Genomic DNA, 14,069 nt, shown 5'->3' on the forward strand with positions numbered 1-14,069 from the left:
GTCCTACATTGGGTCCACACTCAGCAGAGAGTCTGCTTGAGGTTCTCTCTCTCCCTCTCCCTCTGCCTCTCCCCTGCTCATTTTCTCTCTTTCTCTAATAAATAAATCTTAAACAGACAAACAAACAAAACATAGACTCAGTAAATAATGGCCCCAGTCACAAATTGCATAATCTGGGCAGAGATCTGTTAGCTTCTAAATCTCTTATGGCCTGGTGGAGAGATGTTTGTTCAGTCAAGGGATAGTTTACAGTGAGAGGAGAAGTACCAGGTCTTCCCAGGAACAACAATCCTGTATTGCACTCACATTTTGAATTTTCCCACGTGATTGAATGTTTTTGAAAACAAATTTTTAATGAATTTGAAATATTCATTCATAGGAATTTACCATCTAAACTTTGTTCTGTGGCTAGGATTCCAATTTTTTAAAAAAGATTTTATTTATTTATTTGACAGACAGAGATCACAAGTAGGCAGAGAGGCAGGCAGAGAGAGAGAGGGGGAAGCAGGCTCCCTGCTGAGCAGAGGGCCAGATTCGGGGCTTGATCCTAGGACACTGGGATCATGACCTGAGCCGAAGGCAGAGGCTCAACCCACTGAGCCACCCAGGTGCCCCTCCAATTTTTCAATTATTAACGATGAGGAGATTAAAATCTTTATCCATGAATCTTTGTGTAAGACATTATCTCTGATAATGTCTTAAAGACAATTGCTAGAAAGAGTTGCAGGGACTCGCTATACCCTCAGAAGCTAGGAGAGCTATCAGCCTGAGGCTCCCCTTGTACTCCCCATCCTCCTGCCCTGGCTTCTGTCCCCCAGCCAGTCCCTCAACGGGCAAGACCTTGTGTTGGGTAGACACTAGGCTTTTGACTTCCTACCGGTTTGGGTGCAGCCCTTGTGGCTGGGTGTTGCCCATGCAGAACTTGAGAAGCTATCCCTCCTCTTATCTGTTCTAGCTCTCTGTTTTGCAGCACGGAGTGAGAGACAATCTTCTTTCCATCTCACATTGAAGCTCCACAGATGGTAGATATTATCGAGGTGGACTATAGGAGAGCCTTATGTGGCACCAACTGCCTTTCCTAGATCACATATTTAAGCCAGCGGTTCTCACTGAGGATGATTCCCACTCCCCTGCCCCCTTGGGGACCACTGGGAAATGCCCTGAGAAACTTCTGCTTGGCTAACTTAGTGGGGAGGGGTGCTACTCTTGGTAACTAGTGGGGAGAGGTCAGGGATGCTCTAAACATCTGACATTTTTGCTTGTGATTCACACTGTTCTTAGTGATTCCGAATACCTAGAGGTAAATCCAAGTTGGTGTAGAGTTGATGATTACAGCAAGAATCTGGTGCAACTTCTTGTTTAAGTCGGAAATACCGATCCTGCCTTTCCAGGGATTCTCTCTCTCTTCTTTCTTTCCCTAATTTTTCTTCATTATTTCTTCCCTGTCTCTCTCACACTTATGCCCCCCCTCCCACACCCCATTCCTTCCAAAGCTTGTAGGCTGCCCATGCTGGGGGCTGGTTGCCCTGTGTCGGGAGAAGGAGCGCCAGAGAGAGGAGACATACTTACGTCATGAAGCTGGGTCTTTATTGAGGTTTACTGAGGACTCTGTGACCTGGAGGAGCCCTTTTGGGTCTGAGGGATGTGGAGGGGTCTCAGCAGAGACCAGAGGCAGCTCTGGAGTAGGTGGTACAGAAAGCCTGCTCAGGTCTGGTTCCAGATTTCCCCTTGGGCTGGCTCGGGCTCCCTCCAGGCTTAATTCTGCTTCAGGACCTCATTGATCCAGGGCCGGTAGTAGGAGATTCGGGTGAAGACAGCAGGGGGCTTTGCATCCAACTGTCCATAGGAGACAATGCCCTGGGCCACCCCAGCACAGAGAAGAGGGCCCCCTGAATCTCCCTGTGGGACAGAGGGGTGGGGGAGAGAGAGCACACAGAAGGTGAGCAGGGAATTCATCCATTCCTGCCTGTGGGTCCCAGTCCTGAGTAACAGTGAGACCTCGGGTCAGACCCAGCAACCCTGGCTTCTCATGGGATTATACATCTTGGTTTGATGGCCCTTTTCCTTTTCCTTCTTGCCACCCCATGTGTGCTGTGCAGCAGCCTGGGACGGATGGTCAGAGCCTGCATGGCAGGGTGGGGGGTAGATCTGCAGAGGAGCAATTCCAGTTCCTTAGGCCCATATGATCTGAGACTCTGTCACTGGCTGACAGTCTTCCCACCCCATCTCCTTCCAGGAGACGTTCTGGACCCCAAACAGTGATCTGTGGGAAAGAACCCATGTCAGATGGTTACCTTAAATGCAGTTTTTGTCTTCCTGGGATTGCCAACACAGAGCTGGAGGTTGTGGTCAAAATCTCTGTACTGTCTGCAGGCCTGGGGATCCATAAGCCTCTGCTTCACCTCCTGCAGAGTGTCGGAGCCTGTTCCGTTCACTTGTCTTCTGCCCCAGCCAGCCACCCGGCACATTCTCCCGGGTAGGATGGAGTTGAACTGGGGCGTAAGGGGGAGCGTCCCCACGGCCAGGGTCAGGTTGGCTTTCTCCTTCAACTGTGAAGGGCACGAAGGGTTGTCAGTGCTAGAAAGGGGTGACAGGGTAGTTGGAGGAAATCAGGGGAGGACAGGGCAAATTGTTTCCCATTAGAACTACACCCAGTGGGGGTGACTTGGTGGGGTTGGAGTCCAGAGGCAGGCTGGGGATATCTCAGGGCAATGGGTACCTGAAGGAGAAAACTAAGAGAACAGGAAGTGGAGACGGGGGAGAAAGAAATTATCACCTTCAGTAGCATGATGTCATGGCGAATAGTAAGGTCATCGTATTTTGGGTGAGGGAATTGTTTTATGACGTTAAGCTCCTGCCGTGTGTCTTCTTTCTTTCGTATGTTATGGGCTCCGAGGATGACCATTATGGAACTGTGGTGAGGGAGAAGAAAGGAAGAAGAGACAGTGATGGTCTCCAGTTTCTCCTGGGATGTGCCCACTCTGAGGAAAGGGAATTGGAGTCTATCACAGTTATTGGACTCTACCCACCCCCCCTTTTCCTGGGCCACTTGTGGCATTTGGGGGGCTCAGATTTCACTCAGGGAACAGGGACAATTTCCAGGACCTTCAGGAATTGCTGGGGACTGAGCTGGCCATGGAGGATCCAAGGGACAGGGTTAGCACTTGCTAGTTCAGGGAGCTCTTTATGAGAGCCAGTCCTCCGGAGCAAGAGATGCCAGAGGAAAGAGGGAGGTGGTGGAGTCCCTGGTAGGTCTTGTTCTCGGCCTCCCTTGGAAAAGATGGGTCAAGTCCCTGACAACTAAAGGCCAGTGTTCTTGGAAAGGGCAGGGAGAAAGTGGCCTGGAAAACGGGGTGGGCCCCTGAAGGTCACATATCTCATTTGTTGGGGTCAGGGAGATGGGAACTACTTTTGGAGGAAGGACACTTGGCTAGAGCCTCCTTTTTCCTTTGTAGGGTTGCTGAGCTCACAGTGATCAAAGATCAGGGCATCCATCAATCATGGGAACAGTTTCCTTAAATTCGAGTCTTGCCTCTCCCAGTCCAGGGACCCCCTCCTCAGGCTGCCCAAGTGTGCATCGCTGGCTGTTACCCTGGCTGTTTATCTCCCTCTGGAGATAAACAGAACCCTGTTGTGTCACCTTCCTGCACAGTGAGCGGCTGTCAGCACGAAGTTCCGTCTTATCAGGAAACCACCACAGGACATCAGGTGATTCTGGGGAGTGGTGATTTTCAGGTAGGCCATGTAAGGGCGGGAGTGTGGCTTGCACTCTGTGCCCCCGATGATCTCCCCTGGAACAGAGAGCCCCCAGGGCCTGAACACAGAGAATGCATAGGCTGGGTGGAAGTTGGGAAAGGCTTCTCTTGAATCTCCTCCTTACCCTGTACCCTGCCCGTCGTCCCCCTCAGGAACCCCACTGGTATCTGGTCTCCCCATCCACAGCCTTATATAAATTCTCATTCCTTCTTGCAGGTATAACAGCCAATCTGGCCGCAGATGCCATTCAGGCATTTTTCACCTCAGATTTCCCCCGCTCCCATGCTGCCTGTGCCTTAATGCTCCTCCGTCCCTGCGCAGGCAGCTCTCCAGGTTCCTTGACCTTCTCTCCGTAGGTCATGAGCAGCATCACAGAATGGCCACATTACAAGGTAAAATGTAGTCAGAGGATAAAGAGAACATAGTACCTTCTGTACAGTATCTCACATTCTAGCACGAGGAGATGCCCCTCTTCCTCCCACCTGTTGCGGGCTTTCCTTGGCCAATGGGGTTCCTTGTCCCTGGGAACTACTCCAGGCTGGGCATACCCCAAGTGGAACTTTGGTCCAGACTCCTGCTGCGAGATCCTGCAACCTTGTTTAAGAGTCAGCTATCTTCAGACTAAACTTTGTTTTGGCGGCTGATCCTGCCGCTTCCAGAAGGAAGAACCCCAAGACTCACCAGCTTCAGCTCTGCAGCATAGAAGGAGCAGCAGCGGGAGGGGAAGAAAATGCATCTTTTCAGAGAGGGTGCCCCACGCAGATGCTGCTTCTGTTTTCTGGTCTTGGGTTTTATAACTCCAGCAGTGAGCAAAGGGCTGGGCTGGTAACCACAGGAACTGCAGCGTCATGGTTTCTTCTCCCATCCTAAGATCAGAAGTTCTCTCCAAGTTACCCTCTGTTTTGCTGGAGGTGAGGTGGAGGCCTGACCCCCAAGTTCTGGTTTCCAGGATGAGCTTTCAACCACGGTGCCTTATCTGGGGAGCAGGGCTGAAGGGATCATGTCTTTCCCAGGTAGGGCAGTTAAAGGGTCTTCAGAAACATGGGTGGGGAGAGTCCTTATGTGGAGCATCCAGAAACATATGCACTTTTATGGCCCATAGTAGGAAATGCATTTTGCAGAAGGACCCAATGCACATATACATGTGCGTGAGTACATGAGCACAAATATACACATACAAATTAGAAATTTCGGGAAACAATAGTTATCCTTGTCATGTGCAGTGCTTTCATTTTCCATTCCACCCTGTTCCACTCCATATTAAAATATGAACAGCACCCCACTTAATGGATGATTACCTGCAATTTGAAAACCACTGCACTGGATCTCTCACTTCCTTTGAACCAAATGTTCATTGGCAGAAGATCCATGGAGAGTAGATGTGGGAAGGGAACAGACTCTACCGTAGGACTTTACATATATTATCACAATAGCAAATAGGATTGGAATTCAGATTTTTTTAAAAAGATTTTATTTATTGGGGCGCCTGGGTGGCTCAGTGGGTTAAGCCGCTGCCTTCGGCTCAGGTCATGATCCCGGAGTCCTGGGATCGAGCCCCACATCTTTTTTTTTAAAAGATTTTATTCATTTCTTTGACAGAGAGATCACAAGCAGGCAGAGAGGCAGGCAGAGAGAGAGGAGGAAGCAGGCTCCCCACGGAGCAGAGAACCTAACGTGGGGCTCGATCCCAGAACCCCGAGATCATGACCTGAGCCAAAGGCAGAGGCTTTAACCCACTGAGCCACCCAGTTACCCAGAATTTGCATTTTTTGAGAGCCTATGGATCATTTAGTGTCCCAGCTCTTAGATACATTTGCATAATGACCCTGTGAAGTAAATATTCTTAGCTCAGTTTTATAGATTGGCTGTTGAGGCTTATGGTTCAGAAATAGATTTTCCTGATTCCAAATCAAGGGCCTTCTCTGCTCTACCACCACAGAAAAACAGAGAAATAGAGCCCCACTAATGGGGATGTAGATGGAGAAGAGCGGTTTGTTCTGGGAGCCTGGTGTTCCTACTCTCACATTCAAACTTATTTTGCTGAAATAGAATGTACACAGATGTTGGTACCAGAGGTTTTACTCCACAACAAACTCAGAAAGTACCATTACTCTCATTTTACGAATGTAGGATTGAGGCTCAGACACATGAACATGAATATGATCATAGAACTCATAACTATTATGACTGGGTTTCAAGCTTCATATCTGTTGTTTTCCCCAGACTTGGGGGAGCAGGGGGTCCAGGGAAGAGATTGGTAACAGGTAGAGTGTCATTTCTTTTGGAGGTTTATTTATTCATTTAAAGATTTTATTTATTTATTTGACAGAGAGAGAGCGCACGAGCACACAATCAGGGAGAGCCACAGATGAAGGAGGAGCAGACTCCCTGCTGAGCTAAGGAAGCCTGACATGGGACTTGATCCAAGGATGCTGGGATCATGACCAGAGCCAAAGGCAGATGCTTAACCAACTGAGCCACCTGGTACCCCTCTCTTGGAGATTTAGAAGCCATTTAATTCAGAGATGGGGAAGCGCAGGGAAAAAAACACCTTCCCCAAATCATTCTACCGTACCCTTGGTCTCAGCTTGGGCTTGTGACTGGAGTGATCTGTTCCTTAGTATTGTTAGGTCCTCAGTTGTCCTAAACTCTCACCCTTTCTGGAATAATTATATTTACACATATTTGTAATGTCTGATGAGTCCCTGTACTCATTTTTCTTTGTCTGACAGATAAAATATGGAATGCCCAGGGGTGCCTGGGTGGCTCAGTTGGTTGAGGGGTGGAGTCTTGTTTTTGGCTCGGGTCATGCTTTTGGGGGCCTGGGATTTAGCCTCGAATCAGGCTCTGTGCTCAGTGGGGAGTCTGCTTGAGGATTCTCCCTCTCTCCCTGCCCTTCCCCCTGCTCATGAGCTCGCTCTCTCAGATAAATAAATAAATATTAAAAAAATACAGAATGCCCAGTTAAATTTGCATTTCAGATGAACAACAAATCTTTTTTTTTTTTTAGTATAAGTATGCTTCAGTGTTAAATGAGACATAGTGAAATAAATTGCCTATCTGAAATTCAAATTTATCTGGGAGTCCTACATTTATTTGCTAAAAATGGCAACTTTCCTCTGAGCCTTCTACCATCAGCAGAACAGAGGAGAATCTGGACCTGGAGAAGTCCTGTCCTGTGGGCTTGCTCCTGTTGCACCCAAAATCAGAGGAGTAAACAAATGAAGCATTTCTAGTTTTCACTCATGTAACGAGAAGTTGAGAGGTAGGTAGTCCAGGGCTAGTGGGATCATCCCACAGCATCATTAAGGCTCAGGTTTACCAACATTCAATTTTGCTTCACCTGTACTGGTGGCAAGAGAATGAAATAGGTACTGCTCCAGTCAGGGGCCAATTTCAGAACGAAAGAGGGTACTCTGTCCATATTTTCCTCCTTGCTCTGTCATGTGTGTATTTGCGTATTTGAACTGATTTCCTTTTCCTCTGCTTTCTGCCTTCCTTCTGTTATTTTATATATAGGATGCTGTTGGTGGTCAACCTTCAGCTGAGTCCACAGTTTGGGGGTCTGAGTAAATTAGAGCTCGAATGGGTATCACCTGGAGATCCTCTCCTTGGAGCTAAAAGCAGTAAGTGCGGAGACAGGCTTATTTCAGTTCTGGGGACAGTAGAACCTCATTTTCCTTTGTACAAGAGATAGTGAAGATTACTTTCAATGAGGGCAGTTTTGTTTTAGGAAAGTCACCTGTGGAGAAGGAGTGTGTGTTCACTTTGGGCAGCTGAGTGATGGACTGTAGTGGACATAGGGGAATGTCCTATATTAGGGAAATTCCCAACCGAGATTCTTGCTTTCCTAAGGTGGCATCCGTGAACTTCCTTTCTCAGATTCTCTTGCATCTAGGCTCCGGTCTTGTCACTGAGACTCTGCCAATCAGATAGGTAGGTGTACAGTTTGATTTAGAAAGGTGTTACCCAAGGGAGCAGGCACCATGTGGAATTAGTTTTTCTAGTGAGGGTGAGTGGCTGAGGGGTCTGGTTTTGGGGGAAAAATTATTTATGGTTCAGATGTCTGGTGCTGCCCACAGGGTCTGGGCCACGCCCATGGGCTATGAGGCCTTTGTGGAACAATCCTGCTGTGTAGTTCGCCATTGTTTCTGTCTACATGGCCTCCATATCTGATTCTACATGTCTGAAGAAGATACTGACTCTGTATAAGGAAGATTTTACTACTAATCTGTTGTTACAACATGAATGTGTGGGGAGGGTAGTTAAGTGATTTCCCCATTGCTGAAGATGATAAAGCAGAGGTTGGACAGTCTTCTTTAAGATTCACAGTTAGTGGGTAGGAAAGGGTTGCACCTGATAAAAAAGCACTGGCATTTGATGACGGTGTTGTTCCTTAGCTACGGTAAGGCCGAGGGATCATCTCTTCTCCGTGTTCCTGAAACATTGATCATCTGTGCTATCGTTCACTTTGACGTTCAAGGCATACAGCTGGCTTTGCAGTTCTATGGGGAGGCTTGAATCCTGCTTCTGCCACTTAACGAGCTGTCTGACCTTAGAAAAGTCCCTTAACCTCTCAGCCTTAGTTACGACTTCAGTGAAATACAAAGAATGAGGTGAAACAGGGCTTTTGGAGAATTAAATATGTTGTGAGATGAAAAATACCACAGGGTCGGTCCTTAAGAAATACTGATTTTGTCCCTTTGTGTTATCTCTTGTGCTGCCATGTAACCATTAGGTGGGTAAGTGGTGACCAGGTCCTCATGGGGGCTACTTATCTTTTCCTCTAAATCCCCTTAAACCTGCTATAGAGGAAGCAGATGTACCAGACTCCAGTCATGTTCTGCTTTGTACAGTCTTGTTTTATTCTTTGAACTTTGAGCTGCCTGGATGTTTCTTAACAACTTTCTCTGAGTGATAGCTGTGGGTTTCTTGACCGAGCACGTGACAGAGAGTGGTTTTAACCCTTCAGTTGCCATGTAGGTTTTATGGCGGCTGTAAACTTCCGCACCTGTTGATGTCTGTTGTGAGAACTGCTGTGGAGAGGGACAGCTGATGGTCTGGGCTTGTGCCATCTTGCATCTGACTGACACAGCAGTGTCACGGAGCAGGCACATTGTACATCCTTTGCAGCATGGGCTGTATTTTCCTGAAGCAAGCTGGAGCTCGCTGGGCTTGCCTCCTTCTGTAGGTGATGTTCTTGAATAACCAAGTTTTCTTTCTTTCTTTTTTTAAATTTTAAAAAGGATTTTATTTATTTGACAAAGAGAGACACAGCAAGAGAGGGAACATAAGCAGGGGGAGTGGGAGAGGGAGAGGCAGGCTTCTTGCTGAGCTGGGAGCCGGATGTGGGACTCCATCCCAGGGCCCTGAGATCATGACCTGAGCCGAAGGCAGTTGCTTAATGACTGAGCCATCCAGGCACTCTAGTTTTCTTTCTTTTTAAGTAAAAAATTAAAAAAATTTGAATCCAATTAGCCAACATATAGTACACCATTGATGGGTCTGTAATCAAAGGAGCGAGACTGATACAAAGCGAAGGTCAAGCAAAGCTTTATTTCGCGCCAAGCATCGAGAATCAAACAGACCGGTCAGGCCCCACTCTTACAGAGAGGGCGACCCCTCCCTGCCTTACCGACTAACTTTTAAAGGGCAAGGGCCATGTGGTTGAGCCTGACCACACACAGGTGTGTGTGCAATACAATTGCAACATACAGAGAAAGCTGCATAGTCATGCTAGGTCACATGCAAGTGACCAATTGAATCATAATTTACCATATAGTAGATATTTGAACTAGCCTATCACCTTGGTCAGAATTGGCGCCCAAAAGGCGGGGCCCACACTCCTTGGTAGCTAGGGAGAGACAGTATGTGCGCCCCACTGATTGGATGCCTCCACCTGGCCTGACCCACCCTTGTATTTGGGCTTTGTTACCTGGGACTGGTTTCCTGGACTTGCTTTTAAGTAAGTCCCCTGGTAGGGGGGCAGGGTCAGTTTAAGTTTTTCTGCAAAAACAACAAAATTACTGTTTAACTGGATGGAATTGCTCTGGCTAAATAGGCCCTTACACCATTAGTTTCAGAGGTAGAGTTCAATAATTCATCAGTTGTGTATAACACCCAGTGCTCATCATATCACGTGTCCTCCTTAATGCCGGTCACCCAGTTACCCTATTCCCCCACTACCTCCTCAACCTTGGTTTTCTTAATTTAACTGCTACTAGTTTACCTTCAGTATTTGCAAAGTAATTTGCAAGGATGTAAGCTGGTTGAGTTTACTGTACCCTGACCTCTACTTTCCTGCAACAGGCTGGTGTTTGAGAAGGGAAAGTCTTAGGGAACCCCTTTTCATGAGTTTGGGCAAGCTCTTTTCCCTGGCTGTTTCTCCTCTGGCCCCTGGGATGCTACCATACCCCCACCGCTCTCAGCATTGGTCAGGCAGGCCAATGTCTTCGGCATCTTGGAATTAACATTGTGGCCTGGGTGGCCTTATCTTTTCCGGGTGGGGTCCGGGAGAGACAGGAGAGGCAACAATTGGTATTTCCGTTCAAGTGGTTGCTCATTTAATCAATGGGTGTTGCCCATGAGAGATGCGGGGCTTGATCCCAGGCTCTAGGACCAAGACCCGAGCTGGAGGCAGATACCCAATGACTGAGCTACCCAGGCACCCCAGTATTTTCAAAAAATATTATTTACTGATTGATTACAGAGAGAGAGGGAGCAGGAGCAGGGAGTAGGGACAAGTCAGGGGAGAGAAAGAAGCAGACTCCTTGCTGAGCAAGGAACCTGTGAAGAGTGGCGGCGGGGGTTGGGGAGAGAGAGTGGGAGGGTAGGGGGACGAGTGGGGGTGGGGGGCTCGATCCCAGGACCCTGGCCTCATAACCAGACTAAAGGCAGACACTTAACCAATGAGCCACCCAGGCATCCTTCAGTATTATTATTTTTTTTACTATGACCTATATTTTTTATATTAACATATAATGTATTATCCCCGGGGGTACAGGTCTGTGAATCATCAGGCTTACACATTTCACAGCACTCACCATAGCACATACCCTTCCCATTGTCCATAACCCAGCCATTTTATCCCCCACCTCCCCACACCCCAGCAACCCTCAGTTTGTTTCATGAGATTGAGTCTCTTATGGTTTGTCTCCCTCCTGATCCCATCTTGTTTCACTTTTTTCCCTCCTTACCCACCATGACCCTCACCCTGCTTCCCAAATTCCTCATATCAGAGAGATCATATGATAATTGTCTTTCTCTGATTGAGTTATTTCACTTAGCATGATAACTTCCAGTTACAGCCACATCATTGCAAATGGCAAGATGTCATTTTTTGATGGCTGCATAGTAGTCCATTGTATATATAAACCTTATCTTCTTTATCCATTCATCTGTTGATGGACATCTAGGTTCTTTCCATAGTTTGGCTATTGTGGACATTGCTGCTATAAACATTGGGGTGCACGTGCCCCTTCTGATCACTACATTTGTATCTTTAGGGTAACTACTCAGTAGTGCAATTGCTGGGTGGTTGGGTAGCTCTATTTTCAACTTTTTGAGGAACCTCCATACCTTTTTCCAGAGTGCCTGTGCTAGCTTGCTTTCCCACCAACAGTGCAGGAGGGTTCTCCTTTCTCCTCATCCTCGCCAACATCTGTCATTTCCTGACTTGTTAATTTTAGCCATTCTGACTGGTTTGAGGTGGTATCTCATTGTGGTCTTGATTTGTATTTCCCTGATGCTGAGTGATGTGGAGCACTTTTTCATATGTCTGTTGGCCATTTGGATGTCTTCCTTGCAGAAATATCTGTTCATGTCTTCTGCCCATTTCTTGATTGGATTATTCTTTGGGTGTTGAGTTTGGTAAGTTCTTTATAGATTTTGGATACTAGCCCTTTATCTGATATGTCACTTGCAAATATATTTTCCCATTCTATTAGTTGTCTTTTGGTTTTGTTGACTGTTTCCTTTGCTGTGCAAAAGCTTTTGATCTTGATCAAGTCCCAATAGTTCATTTTTGCCCTTGATTTCCTTGCCTTTGGCAATGTTTCTAGGAAGAAGTTGTTGCAGCAGAGGTCAAAGAAGTTGCTGCCTGTGTTCCCTCAAGGATTTTGATGGATTCCTGTCTCACATTGAGGTCTTTCATCCATTTTGAGTCTACTTTGTGTGTGGTGTAAAGAAATGGTCCAGTTTCATTCTTCTGCATGGGGCTGTCCAATTTTTCCAACACCATTTGTTGAAGAGACTGTCTTTTTTTCCATTGGACATTCTTTCCTACTTTGTCAAAGATTAGTTGACCATAGGGTTGAGGGTCCATTTCTGGACTCTCTATTCTGTTCCATTGATCTATATGTCTGTTTTTGTGCCAGTACTATATTGTCTTGATGATTATAGCTTTGTAATAGAGCTTGAAGTCTGGAATAGTGATAGCACCAACTTTGTTTTTCTTTTCAACATTCCTCCGGCTATTTGGGGTCTTTTCTGGTTCCATATAAATTTTAGGATTATTTGTTCCATTTCTTTGAAAACATTGAGGTATTTTGAGGGGGATTGCATTAAATGTGTAGATTGCTTTAGGTAGTGTAGACATTTTCACAGTATTTGTTCTTCTAATCCATGAGCATGGGATGTTTTTCCATTTGCAGTTGTAAATGGGATCAATTCCTTAATTTCTCTTTCTTCTGTCTTGCTGTTGGTGTATAGAAATGCAACTGATTTCTGTGCATTGATTTTATATCCTGACCCTTTACTGAATTCCTGTATGAGTTCTAGTGGTTTTGGTTGGAGTCTTCTGGGTTTTCCACATAAAGTATCATATCATCTGCAAAGAGTCAGAGTTTGACTTCTTCTTTGCCAATTCAGATGCCTTAAATTTATTTTTGATGTCTGATTGCTGAGGCTAGGACTTCTAGTACTTTTGAATAGCAGTGGTGATAGTGGACAGCCCTGCTGTGTTCCTAACCTTAGGGGAAAAGCTCTCAGTTTTTCCCCATTGAGAATGATATTCGCTGTGGGTTTTTCATAGATGGCTTTGATGATATTGAGGTATGTACCCTCTATATCAATATCAATATCAATATTGAAGAGTTTTGATCAAGAAAGGATGCTGTACTTTGTCAAATGCTTTTTCAGCATCTATTGAGAGTATCATATGGTTCTTGTTTTTTTATTAATGTATTGTATCACATTGATTGATTTGCCAGTGTTGAACCAACCTTGCAGCCCAGGAGTAAATCATGCTTAGTCGTGGTGAATAATCCTTTTAATGTACTGTTGGATCCTACTGACTAGTGTTTTGGTGAGAATTTTTGTGTTCACCAAGGACATTGGTCTGTAATTCTCCTTTTTGATGGAGTCTTTGTCTGGTTTTGGGATCGAGGTAATGCTGGCCTTATAAAATGAGTTTGGAAGTTTTCCTCCTGTTTCTATTTTTTGGAACAGTTTCAGGAGAATAGGTATTAGTTTTTCTTTAAATGTTTGGTAGAATTCCCCTGGGAAGCTGTCTAGCCCTGGGCTCTTGTTTGTTGGGAGATTTTGATGACTGCTTCAGTCTCCTTACTGGTTATGGGTCTGTTCAGGTTTTCTGTTTCTTCCTGGTTCAGTTGTGGATGCACTCTAGGAATGCATCCATTTCTTCCAGATTGTCAAATTTTCTGGTGTATAGTTGCTCATAATATGTTCTTATAATTGTTCGTATTTCTTTGGTGATGGTTGTGATCTCTCCTCTTTCATACATGATTTTATTTGGGTCCTTTCTCTTTTCTTCTGGATAAGTCTGGCCAGGGGTTTATCAATCTTATTAATTCTTTCAATGAATCAGCTCCCAGTTTCGTTGATTTGTTTTACTCTTCTTTCTGTTTCTATTTCACTGATTTCTGCTCTGGTTTTATTATGTTTCTTCTCTGGTGGGTTTAGGCTTTCTTTGCTGTTCTTTCTCCAGCTCCTTTAGGTGTAGGGTTAGGTTGTGTGCTTGAGACCTTTCTTGTTTCTTGAGAAAGGCTTGTATCGCTATATACTTTCTTCTCAGGACCGCCTTTGCTGTGTCCCAGAGATTTTGAACAGTTGTGTTTTCATTTTTATTTGTTTCCATGAATTTTTAAAATTCATCTTTAATTTCCCAGTTGACCCATTCATTCTTTAGTAGGATGCCCCTTAACCTCCATGTATTTGAGTTCTTTCCAACTTTCCTTTTATGGTTGAGTTCTAGTTTCAAAGCATCATGGTCTGAAAATATGCAGGGAATGATCCCAGTCTTTTGGTACCATTTGAGACCTGATTTGTGACCCAGAATGTGATCTCTTCTGGAG

General features: G+C 45.7%; 1 protein-coding gene across 3 annotated transcripts; it reads right to left on the bottom strand.

Annotated features, from left to right (window-relative positions):
* Positions 1 to 1,579: 1,579 nt before the first annotated feature.
* Positions 1,580 to 4,528, bottom strand: LOC125104843 (chymase). Of its 3 annotated transcripts, none has more exons than XM_047737696.1 (5): positions 4,438 to 4,528; positions 3,641 to 3,791; positions 2,777 to 2,912; positions 2,295 to 2,549; positions 1,580 to 1,899 (listed from the first exon to the last, which is right to left on the bottom strand). In XM_047737696.1, exons 1-5 carry the CDS (start codon positions 4,490 to 4,492, stop codon positions 1,756 to 1,758), a joined length of 741 nt encoding a protein of 246 aa, XP_047593652.1. In that variant the 5' UTR covers positions 4,493 to 4,528; the 3' UTR covers positions 1,580 to 1,755. The 3 variants fall into 3 exon arrangements, with proteins under 3 accessions (XP_047593652.1, XP_047593653.1, XP_047593654.1); XM_047737697.1 differs by having other exon boundaries at positions 3,641 to 3,814; positions 4,438 to 4,509; XM_047737698.1 differs by lacking the exons at positions 3,641 to 3,791; positions 4,438 to 4,528 and adding an exon at positions 3,471 to 3,584.
* Positions 4,529 to 14,069: the final 9,541 nt, after the last annotated feature.

Source organism: Lutra lutra, chromosome 7 (assembly GCF_902655055.1).
Source record: "Lutra lutra chromosome 7, mLutLut1.2, whole genome shotgun sequence".
In the NCBI taxonomy this organism is placed as follows: domain Eukaryota; kingdom Metazoa; phylum Chordata; class Mammalia; order Carnivora; family Mustelidae; genus Lutra; species Lutra lutra.

Coding starts and splice junctions, on each gene's coding strand:
- LOC125104843 (XM_047737696.1), bottom strand. CDS start 4,492: ATGCATTTTCTTCCCCTCCCGCTGCTGCTCCTTCTATGCTGCAGAGCT. Junction 2,550..2,776: donor ATGACATCATGCTACTGAAG/GTGATAATTTCT, acceptor TGCCCTTCACAG/TTGAAGGAGAAAGCCAACCT. Junction 1,900..2,294: donor AGACAAAAACTGCATTTAAG/GTAACCATCTGA, acceptor TCTGTCCCACAG/GGAGATTCAGGGGGCCCTCT.